Raw genomic sequence first — 27,871 nt, 5'->3', positions numbered from 1 at the left:
GCATATTTCACATAGTTACGGGATAGCTAGAGTTTCTGTCCAATCTTCATCTCCTTTATAGTGTTTCCTCTGGGTTTCTACATTGCAGCCTGTCTCGTTTGCTGTAACAGAGAACCTTGCTCCCATAGGTCTGCAAAGTGAAGAAAGAATACAGATGGGGTTTGTTTTAAAGTTACTGGGGAGGTGCTGAGGCCCCAAGCCAAGATCCTAGAGCCAGCCAGACTCGTGTGAAATCCCCTCTCGTGCTTCGAGATGAATGCTTGGAGATCGTCCTTTCTGAGTGCTGAGCTGATATTCTTTGCAGGTGGGTGGTAGAGGAGTTGTCTCCAACCACACTGTCATATGGCACCAGCGAACTCCAGTGCCCCTGGGTGGGATAGAGATGGTCTGAGTGAGAAATGGGGAAGCACTTCCAAAATGTCTTGGATACAATGGGATGTTGACTGGAGCATGCTGGATGTTGTCCACCCTTATTATGGCTTTTCATGGTATTATTTCCATAGCCAGTGAAGATTTCTGGATTCATTGTCAATTTTCCCTCTTCTGCCTGGGCTCATTTCATGCCTGTTGCTTTTTGCTCCCTTGATGATGGTCGTATTGCTGGGTGCATGTTGATATTAAAGGTTCATGATGCAAGCATCTCCAGTATTTGGCTCCATTGAGCAGTGCTGGTATTTGGTGAGATAGTATTCGCTTGTGGCTAAAAAGCTGGAAATTTCCTGGAATACTCAACTGAAAACTGGATGTCACTGTAAAGGCCTACTGGAAATTACTGATATTTAACTGCAAAAAAAAGAGGCAGCCACTGGTTAATGTCTATTAGCCTCAGAGGATGAGGGTCCCCAAAATTATGTTACAGGTGGCTTAAAAAAAAAAAAAAGCTCTTTTCCAGGCCTGTGTTTCTTTCCTGATGGCTTTGTAAAGAAAGAGCTGGACAGGCTGTCTGGGAGCTAGAACAGGGTGTGTTTTGTGGGCAGCCCTAAATTTGGGAGAGTGTACAGAAATTTACAAACACTTCTCTTTGAGAGCTGGAAACTAGACAAGGTTTATTGTCTTTATTTTATTTCTTGAGGAGGACAGAGTGCTCAGACTGTACCTTGGTTCACCAAGTCTTGAAGGCATCAGCCTACCTGAGGGGAATTGGGACTATTACATGGGAAGGCAGCTGGGGGAAAAGGGTGAGCAATATGACTAAGAAGGAAAAATGAGATGGAGCGTGGGATCACAGGGGGGCAGCTGTCAGACCTTGCCAGGGGTGAGATTTTCACTGTTCGCATTACACTTCAGCTTGATGTAGCTGGGTTGCTTTTGCAGTGACAGCCACGGGATTGCTCATTGAGCCTCGAGAAGGCAGCGTTACTGGAGGAACCTGGATTACTCTTTCTCTGGATGGTGAGTTTTGAACTCTTACGAAGTAACAGAGAATCAGCTCTGTTAAGAGAGTTGTGTTGGGGGTGACAAACCCCAAGCAACAGATACATGGGCCGTGGCACCTGTAATGTGAAATGAGCTTGAAATTATTACTTCATAAGCTACTGCTAATGGTTGCTAGTTTTTAAGTTCTTTCTAAGCAAGAGAAGTCAGATCGTTCTCTTATTTTTGTAGACCTAGGGGTAAGACATTTCTTTCCTGCTAACCTTTTTTTTTGGAGGAAAGCTGGAAATCTCCTCTATTCACAGGTTTGCTGATGCTGAAGCTTTAAAAACAGTGGTGATAAATAAGATACAAGTAAATGTCACAGATTTAAATGCTGTACCCACTTGGTCCAAAACCCAACTGTACAAAGCTAGACTTGATTTTTTTTTTTAGTGCTGAATATTGATTTGTTGGGAAGAGAGTTGTTTTCTGGGCCAGCTGTATGTTGCCCTTAACTCATTGGGTTCTGACACTGTACTTTTTAATTACGATGAATGGTCTGTCTCATTTGAATATAGGATGTTTCCTTAGAGACAATGAAATTGAGGGAAGAAAGAAAGCTCAGGTCTTAAAGGGAGAAGCTTCTCCAAAAGCAATGTGCAACAGGCAGAGATAGTCACAGCAGAAAACTCTCTGTTCAAGTAGGGTGGAGCTTTTTTTAGGGGGTGAGCAGAGAGTCAGGCTTTGGGAGAGGGTGGAAAACCTTCCTGAGATGTGGAGGAAATGTGCAGTTTGCAAATTGAGAAACCACTGATGTCAGTTAAAGTGAGTCTGTGGGCTAGGAACCACCTGTGGAGATTATGAGCTAAGGGAGAGTTCACAGAATCACTGGGTTGGAAAAGACCCACAGGATCAAGTCCAACCATTCCTACCAATCAGTAAACCATGTTCCTCAGCACCTCATCCACCTGTCCCTTAAACATCTCCAGGGAAGGTGACTCAACCCCCTCCATGGGCAGCCTCTGCCAGTGCCCAATGACCCTTTCCGTGAAAAATTGTTTTAAGCCTTCTTTGTTTCTAGTTGTATTTGATTATGCTACGGAAGTTAAGCATGCTACTATATGTTCACATATAACTTGTCTTTCTGAAGATTAAAAGTCATAGAATGGAATGTTTTGTGTTGGAAGGGACCTTAAAGATCACCCAGTTCCACCCCCCTGCCATGGGCAGGGACACCTCCCACTGGATCAGGGGCTCCAAGCCCCATCCAACCTGGCCTTGAACCCCTCCAGGGATGGGGCAGCCACCACTGCTCTGGGCAGCCTGGGCCAAGGCCTCCCCACCCTCACATGAAAAAATTTCTTCCCAAGATCTCATCTTAATCTCCCCTCTTTCATCTTAAAACCATTCCCCCTCGCCCTATCCCTGCACTCTCTGATAAACAGCACCTCCCCAGCTTTCCTGTGGCTCCTTTCTGTACTGGAAGCTGCTCTAAGGTCTCCCCACAGCCTTCTCTTCTCCAAGCTGAACAGCCCCAACTCTGCCTGTCCTCATCCAGTAGGTGCTCCAGCCGTCAGATCATTTGGACAGCTAATGCTAAAGAAATAGGCTGAGGAGATCCCCCTTACAGCAGAGGCCAACTTGAGGTCCTGTCAGCAAAACTACGAAGGACCTTGGCAACTGCAAAGGTCGTGTAAAAAGTACTAATTTTGCAGGTGCTTTAAGTGTGTATGGGCATGCTCTTTTTTCCAGAGCGGAAGGCCAAGGTGATTGAAACTTTCAATAACTGTCAATCTCTGCAGAAGTGGAAGAGACCAAGCACTGTATTAGCGCCATTGCCATGATGGGATGTACCCAAACATGATTTTTAAAATGTTGATATAGAAAGTCTAAGTGTTGCTCCTAAAGAGAAGCTGGGTTGCATGTTCAGAAAAGTTTATATCATGTGACTGACTGTGAGCAATCCTGTCCTCATGAAGCTCTTATTGATTTTAATTGTTAGGCTCAGCATTCAACCAGCTAGAACATGTCTCTTCAGCCAGTGGGTCCCAGCTCGAGGTGTTCCTGCTGAGTCCAGATCTGCCCAGGTTGCCGTGTGATGTCTCTCCTCTTCATTTTGACTTATCCACTATAAGATGCAGAACAAGGTATGGTCCATGATTCTGATGTGGGTAAGATTTTGCCCTTTGTCTGATAGGATCCTTATTTTCTTCCATTGTCACACCCTGATCCATGAGCTGCATACATGCTTGCATCTGGGCTTTTTTTTGACCTTGCACAGCCAAGAAAAGGTGGTTTGTTTATCTGTGCGGTGACCTGGAGGCTGACAAGGTCACTTTCAGAGCAAAAATCTAAAGCAAAATTAATGCTGGTTTTGACCAAAATAAGAAACTAGACCAAAATACTTGTGTGCACAGCTGAGGTGGTGGTAGGGAGGGCAACTTCCCGAAGCTGCAGAAAACTGGTGTCAGTCTGTTCAGATCACAATGTGATCTCTGGACACAGCCAAGGTCACTTGGATTCGATCAGACACACGGTGATAGCAGTCAAAAAGAATTAAGATAAATGACGGGGGGAGAAAGAGAGGGAACAAAGAAATTTATGCTTAATGGTTTAACTATTAGGCAGGTACACTTTAAAGGTGCTGGAAAAGACCCAGGAGTGCTTCTACCCAATTTCAGAGTGACTTTGGAGAACTTTATATACACAGAGGTGTCTTCATATTTTTTTCCATGAAATGACAAGCACACCTTATTACTTGAACCTCATTCTATATCCAGGGGAAAAATATAATCCTGTGCTTGACCACACCCAAGTAGTTAACCTCAACCACCCTGGGTGACAAGATAAGAGTTGTTATTATCTTAGTCATTATTTAATCTTTTTTTTTAACATGTTGCAGTTGACCTTCCACCTCACCATTAACAAATCACTATTTTGGAGAGAAGGGAAACAGCGTTGCCATATCCATGGGCAGCAGCTATTCCTGGGGAACATTCTCAGTGTAAGAAGGACATGGAGCCGTTGGAACGGCTCAGGCTGCCCCATGTGGTGTTGAGACCCTGTGTATCAAGGGTGTGGTGTTCATTTGGAAACCAGGATCGAGATGCCCTGTAAATCCAGGCAGCCCTGGGTTCTTTTGGTACTAATGAATAACAATTATTTATTAGTATTAGTGAGCGTGTCTGCATTTTGTGTTAAGGAATAATTTGCATAGAGTTCTGATGTGGTCTTATCACCCTCTGCACTTGACTGGCTTCTCGCTGTGTCTGTTTTATTTGAAATTGTGGTTTGAGAGTTTGGGTTCACAGTATAAATTCTCTTTGCTTTACCAAAGCCTCAACTTTGACAGAACTCATTCTTCGCTTTATCAAAGCCTAAGAATTGAGACCTTGTGAGGACCTGGCACTTCCTAAAATATAAACCAAATCTGTATAAAAATAACACATTTTCTTCCACCTAGGCCATCACCCCGGGAGGGTTTGTACTACGTGGAGGTGATCTTTAAGGGACGCGTACTTAACAACCTGACTGAGTTGGAGAAAGAAAACTGTACTTTCAAGGTAACCATTAAGCAAGGATAGAAATTATGAGAAAGAATTCAAGGTACTGAAGGGGGTCAAACTTCAGACTTAGTATCATGGAGAACATTTATGAAATATTCTCTCATGTTTTATGTCTGATTGCAAGTAAGGACAAGAAGTTAGGATGCCCCATCTGCAACTTAAACCTAGTTGCTTGAAGGTACTAATCAGTCTGGCACTGGGTGGACCAGGTGATAGGTCTTTCCAGAACCAAAAATCTGTGTCCAAGTTTGTGCAATGAAGCCATGTAGTTGGAAGACACACTTGTGTCAGAATTCACACAGGCTTCTAGTGATAGGACCAAGAGCAATGGGTATAAACTGGAGAGGGGCAGATTTAGACTTGACATAAGGAATAATTTCTTGACCATGAGAGTGGTGAGACACTGGCCCAGGTTGCCCAGGGAAGCTGTGGCTGTCCCATCCCTGGAGGGGTTCAAGGCCAGGTTGGATGGGGCTTGGAGCCTCTGATCCAGTGGGACATGTCCCTGCGCGTGGCAGGGGTGTTGGAACTAGATGGTCTCTGATGTCCCTTCCAACTCAAACTATTCTATGATTATTCTGGTGTTGCCCTTCAAGCTGTAGGATGGCAGCTAACAATCTGCACTTACAGGTAACTGTGGGCAAGAATTCCTCCCAGTGGGACAGCTGATTGCAGGGAAGGGCAGCTCTCCACACCTAAGAGCAGCTCTCCACACCTAAGAGCAGCTCTCCACACCTAAGAGCAGCAAGATTTGGAAGGCTCAGACCTTAGTTGTGATTTCACATCTGTTGCTCAGTTATTTTGAGAGCTTGATACTTCCCCTCAAACCCATAGTTTTCTTTTGCCTCTCAGTGTTAAGGCATGTTGTCTCATGAGGTTGTGGGGTATGGAAGTATTAGACCAGTTAATGATGACGGTGTCAGGATCTCTTGCTGAGCAGGGTCTTTATCCGTGGCTGTGTGCTCTGGGATGAGGCCTGGTGTGTTTGGAAGTCACGTCGCACCCCTGTGCTAACTTTGAGCATCAAGCGAGAAAGCCCAGTGTTTTCAGTAAATTGCACATTAAAGCTGAAGAACCATTGGGTGGCTCATCTAGCTTAGAGAGTTGATGAAAAATCACCAGGGGATGCTGTTAATGAGGCATATTCCAAGCTAAATAAAACACAATGTGTCTCTTTGTTTTGGGACTGGGACCTGGGAGCTATGTGTATTAAAAATTAATTTTGCCTCCACAGTAGATTGAAAAACCCTGCTGCAGGCAGCAACAAGTCTAAACAACTTGGAAGACTTGTGTCAGCTAGTGGCCCTGGCTTTTGTGCTGGTTTTGGCTTCTTTCTCTGCATTGGTTCCAGCCCAGGGCATGGTCTTTGCTCCTCAGAAGTGGCCAGCACTGCAGGGAGTTTGTAGCTACTCATTCATTTTTCATATTACCATGAGGAAGAGGGAAGCAGAGGCTGGGCTTTTGAAAGAGAATGGAGTTCAAGGAAAGCTTAGTCATTACCCACTTACGCAATTGTCTTTGATTTGATTCGGCAAATGAGGTTTTTAATGCTATTTATTGAGCTGACAGCATTTTTAGGTGCAAGTGAGGGCAGGAGAGGGCTCAAAATGATGGTGGGGAAGGCTGAGAAATGGATGACTGAGAATGGGGACACATGGGAAGTGCACTTTTTCTGTAAAGTTAAGGAAGTAAAGCAGCTAATGAGTTAGATGGAATCAGGACTCAGCCAGCTAGCAGTACTGCAGGCCATGTGGATGGCGTCTACTTCAGCTAACAAATGGCTCAGAAATTTTATAGTGTATTAAACCGTGTCTCCTGGATTTGACACAAGCCAGAGTGGAAAATCTGGGCACAAAGCGGATGCAAAAATAGCAGCAAGACATACTCTGAATGCAGAGGGGATAAGAGGGGGACATGGCACTTACCAACTCCCCCCGCAGTCCCCAAGCAGAACTCCGCTTCAAAGATCAAATCTGAAGTTGGAGCCTCTGAAATGCGGTCGCTGCCTGTCTGATCAGATCATGTTGGGCTGCAGTGAAAACGGCTGCCATTTAACTACAAATTTCTCTTTGCAGTTCTCTGCTGCGCAGACACCTGTGATTTACCAAATTGTTCCAGCATCTGGCATTCCAGGTACAGCACTGTTCTTACTGGAACCCACTTTAATTATTGTCTGATGTTCTGTACTGTCTGTCTCTTTACAGGGGGGAGTCTGTCTTGGTGGGGATTCAAATGAGCACCTCTAGAACTTAATGTCTGAGCTCATGCTGAAGAGGAGAATGGGTTTGCACAAGGTGGGAGAGTCTGCAGCACTGGCTGCAAGGGAAGCAGCTGATGCACAGTGACCAGATTATCTGGTACCTCTCTTGTGCAACCTAAGTAGAGGGGTGTTGATCAGTAGATGGATAGGACTCATCAGTCTCAACTTGAGTCATCCTACCTTATTTATTTGATAATTTTAAGAAGAATTAGCTACTGGGTGATATTGTAATGCCATACAGACTTTTTGGTTAGTGGGGCTTTAGATCAGACTTTAAAGTCACATAAAAAGATAGTTGCTGGTTTTGGTCTGAACTGGGGTATGGAAGATTTCTTTCCTCTATTCATACTCTGTCTGTATTTGCAGGCTTTTTTAGAGAAGATTGAAATGCTGATTTCCAAAGACAATATTAGTGAAAACTTTTAGTCTCGCAAGAATGCAGAGAGGTGCTTGGGTGATTAGGTCATATGGATGCTCCCAATTCTAAGTCAGTCCATTGTTTCCAATAATTTTCAGGTGCAGCTCAGCTCCAGAGTCTCATGTCTTGCATTAGGGTGTCTGTGTGGAGGTTTCCATGTGTTTGCTGGATGTTGGACCTCCCAGTGTAGTCAGTGAAGAACATGAGTAATGCTGAGTGTCTAGTGCTGTTTGAGATGGGCTGGAGTCCGAAGGAGCTGCGTGGAGCTGCTAGATAGGAACCAGGACCAGGAAGGCATTTCCTTCAGGAGCCACAGTAGGGGAATAGGGTGCCTTGATTGATTTAAGACACCTCTGTGTAGGCAACAGGCTATGCTGTTGCCCAGTGTAGTCAAGGGAGTGTTAAGTGATTCAGCTGGCTGCATGCATGCTGAGGTCCTTCTTTAGACCTTGACCCTGCCTAGTGAACAGATTACATCGTTTCGGTTGCCTCATGAGGTTCTCCAGTGAAATTTGGTCAGAATGTAGGGTTTAGGCAAGAGTTGAGGAAAATGTTTTAGTACAAATACTAGAGATCTGCTCAAAGATCAGGAATGGTCTTTGTGTGGGAAACATGTATCAGGGAAAGTGAATTCAGTGCAAAATTACTCTCAGCTTCTGCCACAGTTCAAGTTAAACACCAGTGCAGCCATTTGGCACCTCTCTGCATAATTTGCAAGGACCAAGAACAACTTTCGTTCAGCTCACAAAATCTGCAAATACAAATTCCGTGGTTTTAAAAGCTTCTCTTCAACTTCCATTTCCTTTTAAACAGGAAATTTAATAGAGATCCATGGCAAGACACTTGCTGGAAGATATGAGACCCTGGACTTCAATGAGGATTATATTGATGGGTAATTATATACAGGCTGCTATCTGACCTGATCCCTGTAAACTGGCATTTATTCCATCAGCATCCTTGACAGCAATAAATTGTAACCAGTTGGACCAGAATTGCTATTTACTTCCTTTGTGGTTTATTGCAGCCCATGAGCTGGGCTCCAGCAAACTTCGTTAATCTAATTGCAACTGGTCCATTAAGCTAGCTGGTTTGTTTGCTGGCAGCACAGTCAATCACAGCTCAGTGTGAATTGTACTGTAATTGCGTCTGGTTGCTGTAGATTTTATTTTGGCTAGCAAATTAAAATTTAACTAATTAAAATAATGTCAGAATCTAAAAGTTAAATAAATTTTCCCCTCCATTTGCATTTTTAGAAAAACTATTACTTTGGAACAGATGCTCTGATGAGTTGGAAGACAAAGCAGAAGCATTTTGAGACAAAAAACTTTGTTATTCACTACTTTAAACCCTCTCTAGTTACTTCTTTGTTCTCAACAGAGGTTTGATTTTTATTTTCTGCTACTTCTGTGGTATGTGCAACGGAGCAAAGCAGGTAGATTTAAAGGATTTACTTTGGGACAGCAGCACTTTAAGCACAGTGAATCCAAAATTAGCATGAACACTGACCTGCTTTCTGTTACATATTTCCATACATATGGAAGCATTCTCAGATACCATGGAGGTTGCCTAAGGAAGCTGTAGCTGCCCCATCCCTGGAGGGGTTCAAGGCCAGGTTGGATGGGGCTTGGAGCCCCTGATCCAGTGGGAAGTGTCCCTGCCCATGGCAGGGGTGGAACTGGAGGGACTTTGAGGCTCCTTCTGACCTAGACCATTCCCTGAATCTGTGATTCCTTGCACTTGTGCTGATGGCAGTGGAGAGCTCAGATGAGTGTTTTAAAGGTAAACTATTAATCTACAGTTACTCTGCTGGCATTTTAAGGATTGTTTCTGGATCCAGGGAAGGTATGTAGCCTCAGTAGTGAGAAATTAACTGTTGCAGCAGGTACTTGACCACTAGATGCTTTTTAACTGTTTCTCAGACCGAATGAAATGTCTCTTGCTAAGTAATTTCTCTACTAGCATGAATAAAAACAGTGCAGATTCCTGCCATGCCAGGTGTGCCTATTTCTCAGCTCTATACTTTAGCTCATTGGATGCATGTTAGCATCCTTTGTTCGATATTTATTATTGTTTTACCTGCCTGTAGTGGAACTGTGAGACCTTTGACCAGTGGGAAGAAAGGCTGTTCTGTCTGACTGCAGGCTGGATGTGCCTGCCTGCTCCGTCACTAGATTATTCATTTATAGCTTAACCTCACTAGCATGGGCGAGGAAACAGCCTCAAAATCAAGTGTACCAGACAGTTTTACATGGGGACTTGGCCCTGGCCAGAGCACTCTGTCACTCGGTTGCACTGATTTGGGATTTGGATGAGTAAAAGAATGGTTTTTTATAGTATCAAGTGTGTTCTGCACCCTTTTCCATGCTTTATATGGGATGCAATAGTCCAGTGATGCTGAACCGACCATTTTGCTGTACTGTTTTTTTTCTTTCCTATTCATCCTTAAAAGGAAAGACATCTCAATATCAGCAGTTGTAGTGATAAAAAGAAACTTCTTTTAATTAAAACCTTATAAAACTACACTCTGAAGCATGGGTCATAGCACAGTGTCTGCATTACAAGTTTTGATTGTGCGTTTTCCTTCCTTGCTTCTTAATTCTCAAAGAAACCTTGCCAACCTTTGCTTATAATGCTAATTACTGTGAATTTATTGCTCCCACCTGATTCCTCTTCTCCAGTGGAAGTTGTCCCTTGCCATATTAGTTCTTTAAGGTGGGGATGCTTGATTTTGCTGTGAGGGGCCTGGGTGATTTCTAGCAGAGATTGTTTCATTGAGGAAAAACACTACAACCAAAGAAATGACTGTGCTATGGCTTGAAGCAGAACAGCTGTACAAGCATGGTGCTCTACTTGTGCTGCTCCTGCAGGGTAAGGGTGGGTTTAGTCTTCTTGGAGCTCAGATGACCATCCCTTCCCTATGGGGGGGAGGATTCGGGTCATTCAGAGCTGACATGGGTGTCGCAAAGGTGATCCTGCTGTAGTGTGTGCAGTTCTCACAGTATTTGGGGAAATACAATTTGCAGGTGAGGAAGTAAGAGATTAGGGTTTGTCCAATTTTAGAAGGTTAATAAATGCAAGATACAAGCAAGGGGGAATTCATGTCCCACTTGAGAATGCTGGGTGCTGGTTTTAATGGGATCAGGTTTTCACTCTGTGGCATCATATCTCATTTTCCTGTTTATTTTTTCCCAGGCCAGCAGTCCTCACGGCAGGAGATGGATGGACCACTCTCTGCTCTTTTGCTGACAGGCGAGCTGGAAGCATGTCAGTTCTTGTTTTATCTTTGTCTTGTGTTGGGGGAAGGGCTTTGTGCACAAAAGATTTTCTTGATTATTGGAGAAGCTCTTCTGCTTCACCTTAAGGTGGGAAAAGATAATGAGCAGTTGCCTGTGGTTTGTGGTGGGGTGGGTGAGGGCTGCTGGCTCTCTGTCCCTCTAGCTGACACCAGGCAGGGCCAGGGGCTGTTCTCTGGCCCAGGGTTGATACACTCTGCCCTGGCAACATCTGTTCAATTCTGTAGACTCTAAAACAGGGTGGTTGTTTCAGACTGCTGACATCCCCAAGCTATTTATTGACTCTGGTCAATGCATTGTCTTCAGTCATACATAGACAGGAGCTTGCAAGGTGGATTAGATGACCTGAGCCCAAACTGGGCAAGGAGAGCTCTAAAAATTTAACAGCATTATCGGACAGGTTCTGGTGCCTGGGCACCAGCACTGCCATCTCTTGGTATTAATCTATCCTTGACTCCTCTAAGCTGCAGGAGACCCTTTAGGCTTCTGTTTCTTGCGCCCTGTTGAATTATAGAAAAAGTCATGGCTCTGTAGCAGCATTTCTTCTATGAGTGATTCTCTTCTCATGGTGCCTATGAGCCCTGGAAGAGAGAGGCTGTTTTTACAAGGAACCAGGGGGAACATCTGCTCTAACAGAAGTCAGCACTAAGGCTCCTGGGGGTCCTCAGTGCCCCCTCTTATTGCACTGTAAAATTTCTCATGGCTCCCAGGAGGGGGACTTAAATGTGAATGTGAGTTGGTGAGAGGACCTGTCTCTCATTCCATGACTTCAGAAGGTTGATGTAATGCCAGTAAATCTGGTTTAATTGCTACCTGCTCCTTCTTGCAGATTAGGAACATGCACAGGAGCAAGTAGAGAGGAAACAGTTTTGTCCTCTCACCATCCTGTGCCCAGAGTCGTCTCCCTTCAGCCTTTATTTCTAACGGGGGTTCTGAAGGTCACCAACAGGATCCTCTTCAAGAAATAAGGATACAGGGGCTGAGCTAAAGCACCTGTGAGTTTCTTGGACGCATCTTCCTAAGTTACCAAACTCTTGATCTTCAGTGAGATGGGTTGTTCTTCCCCCTTCTCACCTGTTTCTCTCCCCTGTTTCTAAAGGGAGCCAAGTGTAGTTAGATGCATAGGACCACATCTTTTCTAGGTTAGATGATTCTCACTGTATTTTGTTCTTTTTGCTCCCAAGGCTCAGCAAAATCCATTGTCTCTTCACAGCTACCCTATTCAGGCAGAAGATGGACTGGGGACCCTGCAGTGCCGGGTGGAAGGGAACCACATAGGTTGGTGAAAAGGGGGAAAAATAATGATTTTCTATTACTCCTGCAATGCCAGAGGGAAGTGGGATTTTCTTAATTATGAATTCCTCCTCCATCTCCAAAGTTAAGAATGTGGCCCAGGGCTGAGTCCATAAAGGCTGCTTTAGATCAAGGCTTCAACACGGTCACTGCTGCGACTGGTGTCCTATACCCAGCCCTGGAGAAAATGAAGTGCTGTGCTCAAGTGAAACCATGACATGGTGTGGGTGTTGCTGATGGTAACAATGTGACCTGGGGTCTTTACTCAGCATACTGTGTTTCAGGCCCTGGACAAGGTTTGGTGTGACACACTCCTGCTGGAGCTCTCCATGCTTCTGCCATAAAGCGTGTTACTTTTCTCTCCTCCAGGGTCCCACAATGTTAGCTTCTCTGTGTTTAACAAAGGAAAGTGAGTAAAAGAATCTTTTTCTCTTTTTTTTTCTTCTGTGGTTTTGCATGGGGACACAGCTGCATTTGAGGCCAGGATAAGTGTATGATGCTTTTACTGGGTCTTGTGTCTTGTAGCTTCGAAATGACGTTTAGTTGTCCTGAGACTATTGTCAGATTGGGAATGAAAAGGGAGGATGTTCCTCACCTTCAGTCTCTCTGTTTTATGGTTTTAATACTTCTAATTGTGGTTTTAATATTTCTAACCACAGTGACTAAAGCATAAGTCATCTATTAAGCCTAGCTGAAAAAATCCTTTCACCTCACTTTTAACTCTTCATCCAAATAGGAAATTATTTAGCCATAAAAGGAGGTGAAAGTAGGTTTTGACAGTGTCAAATCCATACTTTACAATGGGACGGGAGTTTCAGCCACATAATGGAGTTTCTTAAATCAATGCATGAGTGTGGTGGTCTTGGTCCTTGTAGAAATGTTGTAAGTTCCATTGCTCCTTTGGAGAGCGAGCGTCCAGCTCTGCCAAAAGGTCTGCTGTGTCTGAAATGGCCAAGGATCTGAGGTGCATTCTCTCTCCTGCAGGTCAGCAGTACACAGAGGTGCTTGGCTCATCAGTGCCAGACAGGAGCTTTTCTTGTACCAGACGCATTCAGGTATTGCACTGACCCACATCGCTGCTTGTCCTGCTGTGAGCTAAGAAGAGACCTCTCACTGTTGCTCTTCCTAAGGACATAATCCTGTTCTGTGTTACTTTGGGTGTGCCACTCCTCTGGGTGTTACACAAACAGCTGCAGATCAAACACTTCAAGACCAACAGATTTCTGTGGGGCTATAGCCTGCATCCGCAGTGAGTTACTGTTCCTCTCGGGGACATGTTTGAAGTGATTTGGACAACCTGACTTGAGACTGTCAACCAGATAGAGCAGTATGGCAGGGTTTGGGATAAAGTTGCTTTATTTGTGTTCCTATCAGAACAGTTACAGGCTTGAGATGTTGCACCTAGAGAAACTTTCCCTCCTTAAATCACACTATTTGGTGAGGTTGAGATTTTAGAAATGCAAACTGCAGGAGGACAAGATAGGTCACGCATCAGCCATGAAGAGGTGATGATGCTCAGCCCCTCCAGGAACTGAGTTCTGGATGAGTTCTGAATGGCAGGTTACTGTGCCATTAGCTTAAAAAGAAAAATGAAGGTACATTAACAATAACCCTAATGTGATGTTTCCAGGTGTATTGTAAACAACACACAAAGAAATCCTGAGCACCGACTCAAGATCATGGACATGGACAAAATGTCCAAGATTCAGCAAGGCTGTGTGCCCAACAGCCAGAGCAAGAGTTGGGGATCAGGACCTGCAGAGCACTGGGCAGCATTTGATGTTGGTTAGAGGTTCCATAAAGCTGATTGACCACTTGATTCACCTGCATGGGACCCCAGCCAAGGTTCCATCAAGTTTTTGCTATTAAATTGACCGAAATGAATGTAATACATCTGATAAGAAACTAGAGGATCTGGGATTTTTGATTCAGGAGGTAACAAAAAAAACCAACCCCAAATTTAGCCAGGACCTGTCTGTTCTGTCTGCTGTTATGGCATATGGCTTGTTTTACCTATAAATTCAAACCCCTTTGTAAAGGAGGGTAATGTTCTGTCCTTATTTACAATTTGAGGCTCAGCAGAATGAAATACCTGTGCATCAAGTTGGCTCTTGGCAGTGTACCAGCAGAAACATCTGCCAGATTTATCCAGCAGACTGGACTGTGCTAGCCAGCAGTTAATAATGTGAAAGTAAAGTTTAAATACCAGGTGAATTAACAAAACCTGCAGATATAGACCACTGCCCCTCATCTTATTTATCAGTCTTTTTTTCAGAGCTATACAAGTGCAATTGGGTGGTTAAACTAGGACTTGCGAATGCGAAGGGAATAAATGTTATCAAAGAGAAAAGTAGGTTTCCAGTGTGTAAGGGCATGAATATAACAAAATCCTGAATGGTTCTTGTGGTCATGATGTGGTTCTTGTGGGCACTTGGGTGTTAATCTCTCTCCACTTGTCTCTGAAACCCAAGAGGTGATTGGGAAGTGTGGTAGCTTCTAAACCTATAGGCTAAATTAAGGAGTGGGTCAGGAAAGGTCAAAAGGATTAAAACAGTTTTAATTCCACCTTTTTCAGAGCTCCTCATCAGCACAGAATATACTGCTCTGCAATGTTAGCGTGACAGATGCAGCCACTGCTAAGTAACAGCCCAAGCATTACAGTGTTTCTCCTGTCATACAGCCAAGTTAACCATGTTGTTCATTCCTGGTGTAATCCCTGTGGCTGCCAAAACCTCCAAGAAGGATCAGTGAGATGCCAGTTTCATTCACAGGAGCCTGCTCTGGCTGGGCACAGTGCAAGTGCACTGCTGACTTGAACAGAAATAGGGTCGGGATTAACCTTTCCAACTCTCCTTTTCCAATTTCCCTTTTCTTTTCTTTGCAGAGATAACCTCCGTGTTCCCAGCCAGTGGGAGTCTTGGAGGAGGCACCGATCTCACTGTCAAAGGGGATTTCTTTGAGGAGCCGGTGCAGGTCACTGCTGCAGGTTAGAGAAGTGCAAGGGATATTTTTTCCAATGTGTCTGTGGCCCTGACCACAAGGCTCAGCTGAACTTTACGGATCCGAGTGTGGGAGCTGCAGGACTTGCAATCAGGAAGGTCCAGTTATTCTCACTGTGGGCATGAATCGTTTTGCTTGCCTGGTAGCACAAGCCCAGGTGATCGACAAGTTGTTGACCCCTTTTGGAAACATGATGGGCTCATGCTGCATCTCAGCTGTGCTTCCAAGTCTCACATGGCACATTTGTCTCTTCTTCCTGCCTCCAGGTGTACCCTGCAAAGTCAAACATGTCTCTCCCCGGGAAATCAAATGCACCACTGAGCCTGTCGGCAGTGACAGGAGGCTTGATATTCCCCAGCCAGGTATGGTATTCAAATAACTGAAGGTTTAAACAGGCAAGCACACGTGTGGAAATGGAGGGCAGAAATCGCAGGGTAATGAATGCAGTCAAGAAACAGGGCTTTCCAAAATACTGTGCTTCAAGATCAAGACAGTTTCTTTAGGTTTGATAGGGAAGGAGAGCTGCAAAAAATGGAAGGATGGAGGAACGGTAGGATGGACTGCCTCTTCCATGAGGAAAAGCTGAGAGATGGGGTTGTTCAGCCGGGAGAAGAGAGAGTTTTTGGAGAGACTGTATTTGTGGCCTTTCAGCATTTAAAGGGAGAAGAAAGCTGTGCACAGACATTTTAGCCTGTTGTGATAGGTCAAATGATAATGGTTTTAAACTAGAAGAGGGGGGATTCAGATTAGATACAAGGAAGGAATTTTTTGATAAGGGTGGTGAGGCACTGGCCTGGGTGGTAGAGTCCTTATCACTGGAAACATTCATGGTCAGGTTGGATGGGGCTCCGAGCAACCTGATCTGGTTGAAGATGTCCCTGCTCCTGCAGGGGGTTTGAACTGGATGGGCTTTAATGGTCTCTTTCCACTCAAACTGTTGTATGATCTATAGCAAGGAAAGCCAAGGTGTGGAGCTCAGCCCACTGCTTACAGATGGGTGGTGCTGGAAGGTCATCCTGGTGTGGAGGACTGTGGAAAATGAGGGGAAAGAAGCATGAACACTAATTAGAGGAAGAATAGCTGAGCTAGAACTACTGCAGGTGCTAGTGGGCATTATTCCAGTGGAGCATTGCAGGAGAAAATTGTGCACAAAATGAGACTTGGCCCATTCTGATTTTGGTTGAGCTCTACACCTTTTCCTGCAGGAGCAGATGTGTTAGCCTGGTTAGATGCTCTGCTCTCTGTACGTTTGTTCTTTGTGGTGGAGGATTTCAAGGTAGAACAAATTCCCTAAAGTGAGATCTGTGTTCTGTCTTGGACTACAAAAAACCACAATCAGAACCAATTTGTTAAAATTTCCTGTTCTGGCCTACCTTGTTATGCCTGATTCTAGCAGGGGCTCTGGGATTTTTGTTGGCCACTACTGAAAGCGCTTTTATTTTAACTTTCCAGGAAACAGAGGGCTTCTCTTTGAAATCTGGGACGACTCCTCTGATCTGACAGAAGCAGGTCCTGGATATAGATGGCAGTTTGTACCTAATGCAAGTTCCCCAGTAAGATTTCTGTCTGGGGCAAAGAAGTCCTTCAGGTACTCAATCTTAAAAAGAGATGAAGCCATGGCAATCACCTTTTGCAGTGTAAGGTGTAGCAATAACACCTGACAGCTCTTTATAGCAAAGCCTGAATTCATAGCTCCTATAAATCAAAGCAAACCCTCTGCTCTGAGGTCCTTTTGAAGCTCAAAATATGCAGTGAAGTATCTTATTTTTCTTCTTTTCTGCCTTCACTCAGTATTTCTGCTCTACCTGGCTTAGACGTGCTGAAATGCCACAAAGGAAATTGCTGTGGAGGTAGAAGGAGCTCCAATTAGAGGCTGTCCTGGGCTGGAGCTCTGGTCAGGTGTGGAGGGCCAGACCCTCAGCTGCTGTTGGCAGCTACTGTGCAGGTGGAGATAATGGAGATAAATGGGTTTGCTCTAAGTTGCAAAAATATCTGCACTGTGTTGGTGCCCACTGCCTCTTCAGATGCATCCTTGAAAAGCTGTGCAATATGCATGCATGTTCTCAGTCTTCCATTGCTTCTCTGTTTTCATTGGTTGATCTTGTGTGTGATTTTGAGCCTTTGCCTGCCTGTTCAGACTTGAGACTTTGCTTAAGAAATGCCCAAAAATGAGACCAATGACAAAACTATTTTCATGGAACTGGGTTTTTTTTCCTTTTTGAAAACTTCTGTAAGGCATAAACAACATTTAATGGGAAAGTGGGTCATTTTGAGGTTCTTCAGTTTTAAAATCTGAGGGTTTCTTGTTATAACTTAGTCTCACCCTCTTACTTTTACTTGTTACTTGGTGGATGTGTGAAGGTGGGGTGTGAGGCCGGGCTTTTTTTGCAGTAACTTTGTTGTGCTTTTGCTTAGCTCCAGGCTTCGTGGATTTTTTGTGGCTCCTCAGACCAACAATTACACCTTCTGGATTCAGGCGGATGGTCAGGCATCTCTCTACTTAAGTTTATCGCAAGATCCAGAACATAAGGTATCACTCTTGGCAGAAAACAAATGAGGTCAGGATAGGAAATGATTTTAAGAAATCATTTTAATTAAGGTCATAACAAGTAGAAATTCACTTAGGGACATGGTTTAGTGGGTATGTTCGTGTTGTGTAGGTGGCTGGACTTGATATTGGAGGTCTTTTCCAACCTTAACAGTCCTATGAAATTCCCCAGTGTGAATTGAATTCTGGGTCCTTGTTGTGAATCTGTTGTAGAGTGAAATTTGTGTGATTATATTTGATGTCTTACAATGACCCTGTCAGCCATTTTGCTCATGAAAAACTCACTCTTGCAACAAGAATTTTGAACGTCTTTTCCAGAAAACCTTCTTGTTAGTTCAGCACATCACCGCCTCTAACAGCTGTACAAGGGGACCTGCAGGATTTCTATCTGGCTTCCTCCCTTTACCTCGTTTATTGCCTGTTGAATTTTTGCCCTCTGAAAACATTGATCCTTCCCTTTGTAAAGCTGAGAGGATGCAATAAATGAAGATGATGTTTTTCTCTGGGCTGTTCTTAAGCTTTGTAACAGAACAGGGCTAGAAACAACATAAATGACTTACTGATAAAAAAATAGCGTTGCTGGTCATACTAATGGTAATGTAACACACTACATCTCAGAAGGCTGTAGACATAGTTCTTATTTTATGTTTGGAGGTTATGACTTCTGTGAAAAGCTGCATGGGGAACTTATTGGACTCAGGGTCAGCTATATGGATTGTCTTCTTTATGATATTAAGCCCTAAACCAAAGATGTTTGGTGGTGTTTTCCTGTACAATAGGAAGGAATATGTCAGCTATCAACCCACTGTTGTCGGCTATAAGCATGTCTGGGTTTTTTTTGACCTGTGGTATGGGGCAAATTGTCTTGGGGCTGGAGAAGCGTTTCTAACTGATTGATGTGGTTGGTCTGGACACAGGTGAGAATAGCTTCTCTCCCTGCTGGGAATTCAGAGTGGTTTGAGAACTGGGTGAAGAACTGGAATGAGCACTGGCAGCCAAAATCCCAGAAATTTGAGTTAATTGCTGGCTCGAGGTACTACCTGGAAGCACTGCATCATGGAAGGGCACCCAGCACTGGGATGAGAGTGGGAGTCCAGATACATAACACGTGGCTGAACCCCGACGTGGTGAACAACTACTACATCGAGAGACATGAAATTTGGGCTCGTGCCTTGCAGCTTCCAGAAGTGCAGGTCAGTGGTGTTGTGCTCGGCCCTAGGAGCTGAACTCGCCCTGATTGAGTTGCTATGGATGACAGTAAATCCTAATAGTAAAGGCGTTGTCCACACTAGACACGAGTGTGTTTGCATCTTGTTTTAACCTGGTGAAGTAGTTGATGAATAGCGCTTTGAGCTGAAGGGGTTTGTGGATTTCTGTTGTGTTGGTGGGCACATGCAAACCCTATGGTAGCGTTATAATCCGCTCACATGTTGAAGGATAAGCAATGGTGACTCCTCCAAGACTGTATCTCAGTCTCTAATGCCTCAACTCATTACTTAATACTAATTAACACAAGCTTGGAATAGTTATTTCTCCTTGTTAGTGACAGCATACTCAGTGTGGTTTATCTGGTCAGCCCTAAATTGCAATTGGATGATAGAAACTTACAGCTTAATGAAGTGCTTGGTGATGAGGGAAGTCTGTCCTAGTGGTTAAATCCCACAGCTGCAGGTCAGGAGCTTTAGGGACCACATGTGGCTGTCAGCATGTCTGCACAAGTTGTGTATCCCTTAGGTTCCTGTTAATTTAAGAAAACGAATTGAAGTCTTGTGTCAGGACAGACCACGGAGGACAAGAGTAGCTGTGAAGGGACTCTTGATTTACAGAGGCTTAAATCAAAATGCTGGCTGTAAAATCCTCAGTAGATGATCTGTACACCAGGTTTGAAGTCTGTACATCTCATGCAGCTTGGTTTTTTTTTTTACGTATTTATTTGCTTCTTTTCTTGCCAGATGCTGACAGTGTCTGGTACGGGGTGGTTCAGTGTCTCCTGGAATAACACATTGCGTAGGCTGATCCCCACAAATGCCACGGCTCACCAGGTAGGCATCGTTAACCGCAGACTTCTGCTGGGGTTTAACTGATGGAGGGGTGGTAGTGTTTGGCCCAGAAACTGAGATCAATTTTACATGATACAGGGGTGATTTTTGTTACTGGGAGTGTCTTGCAGTGGGTTTTTTTGGGAGGCCGACACCCAGATACATTCTAAGCACATCACAGCATCTGATCTTGGCCTATCATGTCTGCAACAAAGTGTATGGTATCTTCACATACCAGACCCTTGGACTTCTAAGACCAGATGTGTATTGTACAGCTCTTGCTTCAGGCAGGAGTTCTTCCAAATCCCGTAGTCTCTTGACTCCAGCTGGTGGAGCCTGGAGGGGAGTGCAGTCACCCAGGTGATGATGGAACTCATGTAAGAAATCTGCACCTTTCTGAGGAGATTGCTGGGTGCCAAAGGATGCCTCTTACCCCTAACCCCTATTCCCAGAGGGTTTTAGACCTTGAAGCTTATTCTGAGCTGAATTTTATCCTCTACCAATTGATTACCTGCTCAGTCAGAGCTGCCTTGCCACTGGTCCCTAGATGACAAAAAACACAGTGATGGCTTTTGTGCTGAAGCTCTCTGCTGAAATGATCCAGACACTGCTGTATTGTGACAACTTTTTCTTACTTTTTTTAAAGGTGCAAGCAGCAATAGAGGAACTCCTTTCAATCGGATGTGAAATGGAGCCAACCTCTGCTAAAATCCTTTCCCACAATGGCTTTGAGAAAGAAGGTAGTGGTCTCCTGTTACAAATAAGTAGTGCTTACCATGAGAATTGATTTCCTTTTATGAGACAAATGTACTTTAAACTTTTAATGGGGGTAAATTTACACTTTCAGTGGGTTTAAGTCCATGTATTTGTTCTGAGGTGTTCAATATTTGTATGGATTCTAATAGGGGAGTTTATGGATTAGAATATGAGTTTTGTTTATTTAATTCCCTTCAGCGATTCTCCCTTCCCTGCTATTACAGAGTCACTCCCTGGACACTGCTAATCTACTACATTCATAATTTCTTCCAGTGAATTTCAACAGGTCCAACATGCATCGTGCAAGAAACCGAAGCCAACTCCTTGCATGGTGTGGTGTTCTGCTGTGTGCTTTCTTTTTAAAAAGCCTCTTCTATTAACTTAATTTAGCAGCCTTTATTACTCTGACTGGAAGAAAAGGTGAATTGACAGTACTTCTTGATGGAAGAAAGTCTCTTGTGCACTAGGAACAGAAGAAATCTTTCCATCCTTGATAGACCAGTGGAAGAAACACCCTAAAAGAGAAGGGGGATTCACTGTTATATACATAAATTTTCAGCTTTGCCTGAGTTTTCTGAAATGGAAGGGTGGATTTGCCCAGACGTCTGACTAAAGCCAGTGCTATTTGCCAGGAGGTTTTATGCTCAGAACAGTAATCCACTGGTCCCTCCTGTCTTTCAGCACTCAATCTAGGCAACAATTTCCTGGCAGGTGTTCAACATTTATCTGCACAGGAGAATACTTAAAATTAGGACTGTTTGACAAATTATGGATGCTTGATTCCTGTATTTTAATTAATCTCTGACTGTTGACTGTACTGGTGTCTTCAGAGTTCTTTTCAAGCCTCTTATCTCTTCTTGTTGTTCTTTAATCTCTCTCAGATATGAAGGACTTTGTTACTACAGGGCACAGGGACAGTGATACAGAGGCTTTCTGTGGAAGGTTCAGCATCAACAGACCAAGCCAGCTTGTGAAAGCTTCTCCATCAACTCTACCAAGATATGACCTTACTGAATACACACATGTAAGTGGCTGCTCTTGATGAGGAGATTGCCCTGGGGAGTGAATACTCAGAATTAAATCAGGGTCAGAAAATCAAAGTCTAAATAGACTTGTAGATCCATAAAGATTTGTGTCTTTGAACTTTCCTTGTGGAAGGAGCAGAGTGTCTTTTGCTGATCAAACGGATGGTATGAGACCTCCAGGATGTGAATGTTCAACACATCGGTCTGCTCTCTGCTCCTGGGGATGCAGACCCTGCTGAGGGATAAGAAAGGTGGGATGGTGTCAGGAAAATATGGAAGATGCAGGAATGACCTATTCTTGACAAAAGCAAAAGCCATTGTATTTTCTGGCTAACTTTGATCTGCTCATCTTCTACACCTGTTTTTAATAGGAATAAGGTCTTGATTTTGAACCCTGTGACCCTTTCTTACTTACCTGAGGGAAGGAAAATAATTCAGCATTAAAGAGGGGAGGGAGGGAGAGAGAGACTGTCCCCAAATATTTCTGCATTCCTCCCAGTTCCCCTTCATATACCTTTTCCAGTCCCACTTGCCCACCTGACACCCACCCCTAACCTTGCAAAGCTCTTACTCCTCCAGTTCCCTTTCCTTCCTCCCAGATACTTGAAATCCCTGTTGGTCAGCTTTATTTTCCCCCAAAACTTCACTGAAGCCTAAGGGGCCGTTTCAGGCTATGTGGCAGCGCATGGGTCACCTGGATGCTGGTGCGCTATCTCCTCTAGGTATTATTCAAGGTGATATTAAAGGAATGGCTTTAATGGTGACCTTGAATTTTTCCCTACTACTGCTAAACAGTATATAATACCTACTATGGACGCTACTTGGAAATCACCTATTTTGATTTATGCAAGTGTTTTTTCCTATTTTTTCAGCTGTGTTTTGCACATAAAGGCCAAATGAGCAATATCCTTCATATCTTGTTGTCCTACACCAATGTCTCTTTATATTCAGTGAAGAGGAACCTCATCTGCCTGTGGGATTTCAATGAAACTGTCTCTAAAAGGTATCCGGGCACTTACAGTTTCCAAATATGTCGATTTCCAGAGTGAGAAGGTGTACTAGGAAAATTAGAGTTACATTCTTACTTGTATAGGAACAAATTGTCAGTTGAGGCAAGCTGATGTGTCCTCTCTCCCTGCAAAGGCATTCCTGCAGCAGATTTCCATTCTTTTTGAGGACTTACTGAGCAGAACTGCATGAAGTTTAACAAGGGCAAGTGCAGGGCTCTGCACCTGGGGCCAGGCAGCCCTGGCTCCCCACACAGCCTGGGGCACGAGAGGCTGGAGAGCAGCCCTGCGGAAAGGGATCTGGGGTTCTGGTTGAGCCAAGCTGGCCGTGAGCCAGCAGTGCCCTGGCAGCCAAGAGGGGTAAGAGTGACCTGGGTGCATTAAGCACAGCATCACCAGCCAGGTAAGGGAGGGCACAAAGGTGGTGATGGTCTAGAGGGGAAGCTGTGTGAGGAGTGGCTGAAATCTCCAGGTTGAACAGACCAAGCGAAGAGGAGACTGAGAGGAGACCTCATCACAGTTCACTGATTCCTCACAAGTGGAGGAGGTTTAGCAAGTGCTGAGCTATCTTCTCTGGTGACCAGTGGCAGGAGCTGAGGGAGTGGTAGGAAGATGTGCCAGGGGAGGGTTAGGTTGGATGCTAGGAGAAGGTTCTTCTCCCAGAGGGTGGTGGAGCACTGGAACAGTTCCCAGGGAAGCAGTCATGGTGCCAAGCCTGACAAGACTCCAGAAGGATTCGGAGAGTGCCCTCAGAGGCAGTGTGAATGTTGGTGTCCTGTGCAGGGATAGGAGATAGAACACGGATTGTAGGATGCACTGAGTTGGAAGGGACCCACAAGGCTCATCGAGTCTGTGTGCTATCTCACCATAGTAATGCACAGATGGAGAGTTTGTTCAGTCTCTGTTAAAGCACACCACAAGGTTTCTGAAAACATCGGTTACAGGGTTTCTTTGTCAACAGTCAGTGGGTTTTCTGCAATGAGACAGACTAATTGATCCACTTTCCCCTGGGAAACATGATCTTCAGTGCACAAAGGTTTGAAAGTTGGTGTAGTCTTTGATTTTCTTTTTCTCTTAGAATTCATAGGTGGAAAATGTTAGAGTTTAATGTTAGTGTTTGTTTAATGTTGGAAACAAATTTAGGGGCAGGCAGCTTTAAAACATCATCTCTGATGTTACCCAGAAACTTCCCAAAGCCCTTCAGAAGTGATTGCAGTGCCTCACAGCAAAAGGGCGATTGCTCAGCCCTGGTGTCTTCCAGCTGGACGTTTTCCTGCACTGACCTCTGGGAGGGCTGTGTCCGTCACTCCACGCTCCTCCAGGACCTCCCGGCCAGTTCCCCAGTGTTTGTGCATCAGATTGACTTGCAGAGTCCTGAGCTGCACAAGGGAATGTCTGGATCACCTTACCTTGATGAAGTCATCATTGCAGACAGAGCTGTGACTGGTAAGGGAATCTTTTTTTTAATAGTATTACTGCCTTTCCAGGGTATTCCATTAAATCTTTAATGATGGAACTGGTTGAAACTTTTTCAGAGGAGAAGGGTATTTCACAGAGTTTTCTTGAACTTATTTTGTGACAATAATCAAGAATGAATTTTCAAGTAGTCTTTATTTGAGAATGTTTCTGTAAAGGGAACTCTGAAATTATCAAAACAACATCCCCCCAGCAGATCTGTTTCCAACTATAAAATGAAAATGAACTGGGTATAGTAAGAGCTATGCTCCTTGTTCTGATGAAAGCTTGTGCCCTTTCTTTCAGTCTCTCAGCGATATCCCAAACCACCTCGGCCAGATGGGAGAGTGGTTAAAGCAGTATCTGTGGTGGGGTCTCCTCCCACTTACAACGTGTCCTGGATGGTGTCTGGCTGTGGTGCAAGCCTGCCGCTTCTCTCCCCAAGGTAGGGACAGTGAGTGGGTTATACTGATACCCTGTAATCCCTCTTGCAGTTCCCCTTGGTGTGCCTGGAGCTGGCTCTCACCTGAGACAGGACACGAGAGGCAGTGGAGGTCAAGGCTGCAGCCTGGCCACCCCTGTGCCTTCACTTCTCCCCTGCACATTTCAAATGGTCCGTGTGCAGAGTGTTTAGGCTACTGAACCCTGCACAGATGTTGTTGCAGTTAGAGATTAGGGGACTGGATTTCACTCTCACGCATGTTTTGAGCCATGCTTACCCTGTAGGATATTGAACACACATTGTAGATGTGTTAATGAACAACATCTGACTCTGGTATTGAGGTTCCATTGTATGAGTGGGAACTAGATGCTGAACCAGAGGTGCTCAAGATGTTCTGGTTAACCTGGATTGTGTAAGATAGGGACGGGACACCAAGGTATCATGTAGAACTAGAAGGACATCTAAGCCCTTTTGGAATAGTGGATGGAGACTGGTCAGAGGTGCCCCCAAACACCTTTATTGACACCAATTACCATGTTAGGCAATCAAAGTCCAGCTTTTGTCTTCCTTAACTGAGCTGGTTCCTATTCCAGAAGTCCCAACAATGTGAGAGGAGGCAGAGCTGTTGGCTGACTGGATCAGAGAGCACAACATTAGAGGGCTTTACTGGCAGAAAAGAAGTCCTGTAAAAGTTGAATTGTGTCTAGCTGAGTCAGCAAGGACCTGAAAGGAATAGGCAAGGGAGTAGCTGGAAAGGTGCAGCCTGTTCTGTTAATTTGGCTCAGTTACCTCACCCACAGCCACTTGTTCAGGCATACATGGGGAACCTCCTTTCAGAAGAAGGTGAACCTCAGCCTGCTGTAACTTAAATTAGTTTCTTATCTTGTGGTCTCTCCTCTGTCAGGCAAACACAAAGCAATGTGTTATTAGTTTGGAGTGCTTTAAAGGCAGCTAGATTCTCCTTTAAAAGTTGGCTGAGATCTGAATTAAAGAGACCAGTGTGTGTTGGTGAAGCCAGGAGGGCTGAAAACAGAAATCAGTTCATGCTTTGAAGCCTGAGTGGGGTGATTGCTCTCTTTGGATTTCTTCATAGAATCACCAGATTGGAAAAGACCTTGGATCATCGAGTCCAACCATTCCTATCTGTGACTAAACCATGTCCCTGAGCACCTCGTCTACCCATGCCTTAAACACCTCCAGGGAAAGTGAATCAACCCCCTCCCTGGGCAGACTCTGCCAGTGTCCAATGACCCTTTCTGTGAAAACTTTTTTCTTATTATCCAGTCTGAGACTCTCCTGGTGCAACTTGAGGCCATTCCCCTTGTCCTGTCCTCTGTCACTTGGGAGAAGAGGCCATCTCCCTCCTCTCCACAACCTCCTTTCAGGTAGTTGTAGAGAGCAATGAGGTCTCCCCTCAGCGTCCTCCAGGCTAAACACCCCCAGCTCTCTCAGCTGTTCCTCATAAGGCCTGTTCTCCAGCCCCCTCACCAGCTTCATTGCTCTTCTCTGGACTCGCTCCAGAGCCTCAACATCCTTCTTGTGGTGAGGGGCCCAGAACTGAACACAGGATTCGAGGAGCGGTCTCAGCAGTGCCGAGTCCAGAGGGAGAAGAACCTCCCTGGACCTGCTGGTCACACCGTTTCTGATACAAGCCAAGATGCCCTTGGCCTTCTTGGCCACCTGGGCCACTGCTGGCTCACGTTCAGTCGCTGTCAACCAACACCACCAGGTTCTTTTCCTCTGGGCACCTTTCTAGCCACTCTTCCGCTGGTCTGTAGCTTCAGTGGGGACAGGAACATCAGCTGAGACCTGATGGACTGGGTGTGCTTCACGCTGGAAGGCTTGGTGGTCCCTTCGAGTTTGTATTCTTGAAATTTGCTCAAGATGTGCCTGAGGTTTGAGGGTCTGCAGCTGCTATGCAGGCCCTGAGCCACACGGTGGTGTCATTGCACCACAGTGTCTCCTCTTCCTCTGAGACGAGCGAGTTCTAGAGGCAAGGGGGAAGTAAGTTTTAGAAAGTGGGCTTTGTGTGAACTCTGGTGTGAAATATCACTGTAATTCAGGGCAGTTAAGACTTTGATAGACTTGAAGACCACAGGATGAGGTAGGGAAGCTTTTTGCTTTGATATAGTTGCTGTCCGGGCTGTATGGAATTGGTCCTTCAAAAAAGCCGGTGCTGGGGCAGGAGTTGCCTGTGCTTGGTGCTTTCTTCAGTCATAGTTGAAAAGGATTTTTTCCATCACTTTCTGCTGTGTGCATTGCCTGCATGATATAGGTGTACATTGAGAGATTCAATTCCATTTGAGGTCTGAACACATTCTCCTTAAGTCCTTCAAGAACGTTGTTCCCATTGGTGTCCCTCTGCTGCTGGTGACATGGGGGTGTCAGCACTGGGTGTCTTGACTGCTAATGCCTTCATGTGAACCCTCCTCTGTCTTGCAGAGGTGCCTTACTTGGGGAGAACTCTAAGGAATACGGCTACCTTGATGTCTCCACGGAGGACGTGAGAGTCAGCCTCACCGTTGAGAGACTGCAAAAGTCATCCCCACCTCTTGGAGGGACCTTCCGCATCCACTTGGCCAATTCAGTGATATCAGGTAAGAGAAGATGCAAGTACAAGTCCTGGGTTTCTCTTGCAGGAAGAAAAACGAAGAAGACACAATATTGAACCTTGTCAGTGCTCAGGGTACAGGCTGTCAGGGTAAACCTTTTGCAGTAGTTGCTAGCTCCTTGCATTTGATGCCCTTCAAGGCAGGATTAAGCATTTGAGACAGGGCAGGATTTCTATATGTTCTTCTAAAATGATTACAGTCATTATGAAACATTTGCCCTAACCCTGAAGAATTTACCCAATACAGGATTTGATCTGTTTTGCATCCCAAGGTTTCATTATGCTGATGTTTCTCTGGCATGTGTAGTTCTGCTCTTCTCGTGCAACAAGGCCCTTGCATGTTACCTGGAAACTAATTATCTTTTAGGATTACTAGGATTGGTAACTGGTTGGTAGAGACCACAACAGCTTTTATGCATAGAATTGCTTGACTCAAATTAGTCCCCCTTTAGTTTCTAGGTTTTCTTGTGCTTGGTTTAAATAATCAAAGAGGTTTAGAATGAAAGTGAGCAGGTTAATCTGAGCAGAGCTAAGGATAAATTTCTTAACTGAGGATCTGGTGACTCGGTTATAAAGTCAAATAATAAGAGGAAAATGCAGCCTTAGAATATTTGAAATAACTTTCCTCTATGTTGACGCTCAGGATTTTCCTCATGTGGCTGAAGGCTGTCTCAATAGTGCCCTGCTTTGAACATGACATTTTAAAATGTATTCCATTCCTCTTGCTCTGTTCCTGGGTCTTCTGCTTCCCCCTCTTTCTTATGAGTCAGTTTAGAGATTTGTTGTCTCTGCAGCTTTGAAT

The 27,871-nt window shown here is 44.7% G+C and overlaps 1 protein-coding gene across 1 annotated transcript in view; it reads left to right on the top strand.

The window, feature by feature from the left end:
• The first annotated feature begins 252 nt into the window (after nucleotides 1-252).
• Nucleotides 253-27,871, top strand: part of PKHD1 (PKHD1 ciliary IPT domain containing fibrocystin/polyductin) — a 244,371-nt gene continuing 216,752 nt past the window's right edge. The window contains exons 1-22 of the mRNA XM_069850843.1: nucleotides 253-304; nucleotides 1,315-1,392; nucleotides 3,359-3,503; nucleotides 4,820-4,919; nucleotides 6,998-7,055; nucleotides 8,414-8,492; nucleotides 10,793-10,864; nucleotides 12,107-12,171; nucleotides 12,556-12,595; nucleotides 13,171-13,241; nucleotides 15,071-15,172; nucleotides 15,453-15,548; nucleotides 16,639-16,774; nucleotides 17,602-17,716; nucleotides 18,652-18,927; nucleotides 19,687-19,776; nucleotides 20,420-20,513; nucleotides 21,411-21,553; nucleotides 22,427-22,557; nucleotides 23,823-24,007; nucleotides 24,323-24,461; nucleotides 26,901-27,055. Coding sequence (XP_069706944.1) covers nucleotides 253-304; nucleotides 1,315-1,392; nucleotides 3,359-3,503; nucleotides 4,820-4,919; nucleotides 6,998-7,055; nucleotides 8,414-8,492; nucleotides 10,793-10,864; nucleotides 12,107-12,171; nucleotides 12,556-12,595; nucleotides 13,171-13,241; nucleotides 15,071-15,172; nucleotides 15,453-15,548; nucleotides 16,639-16,774; nucleotides 17,602-17,716; nucleotides 18,652-18,927; nucleotides 19,687-19,776; nucleotides 20,420-20,513; nucleotides 21,411-21,553; nucleotides 22,427-22,557; nucleotides 23,823-24,007; nucleotides 24,323-24,461; nucleotides 26,901-27,055 — 2,422 coding nt within the window. The remainder of the gene's footprint in view (nucleotides 305-1,314; nucleotides 1,393-3,358; nucleotides 3,504-4,819; nucleotides 4,920-6,997; nucleotides 7,056-8,413; nucleotides 8,493-10,792; nucleotides 10,865-12,106; nucleotides 12,172-12,555; nucleotides 12,596-13,170; nucleotides 13,242-15,070; nucleotides 15,173-15,452; nucleotides 15,549-16,638; nucleotides 16,775-17,601; nucleotides 17,717-18,651; nucleotides 18,928-19,686; nucleotides 19,777-20,419; nucleotides 20,514-21,410; nucleotides 21,554-22,426; nucleotides 22,558-23,822; nucleotides 24,008-24,322; nucleotides 24,462-26,900; nucleotides 27,056-27,871) is intronic.

The sequence above is a fragment of the Phaenicophaeus curvirostris genome, chromosome 2 (genome assembly GCF_032191515.1).
Source record: "Phaenicophaeus curvirostris isolate KB17595 chromosome 2, BPBGC_Pcur_1.0, whole genome shotgun sequence".
Taxonomy (NCBI): domain Eukaryota; kingdom Metazoa; phylum Chordata; class Aves; order Cuculiformes; family Cuculidae; genus Phaenicophaeus; species Phaenicophaeus curvirostris.
Note: the sequence above shows the minus strand (reverse complement) of the source record. Positions and strands in the feature narration are given on the sequence as shown.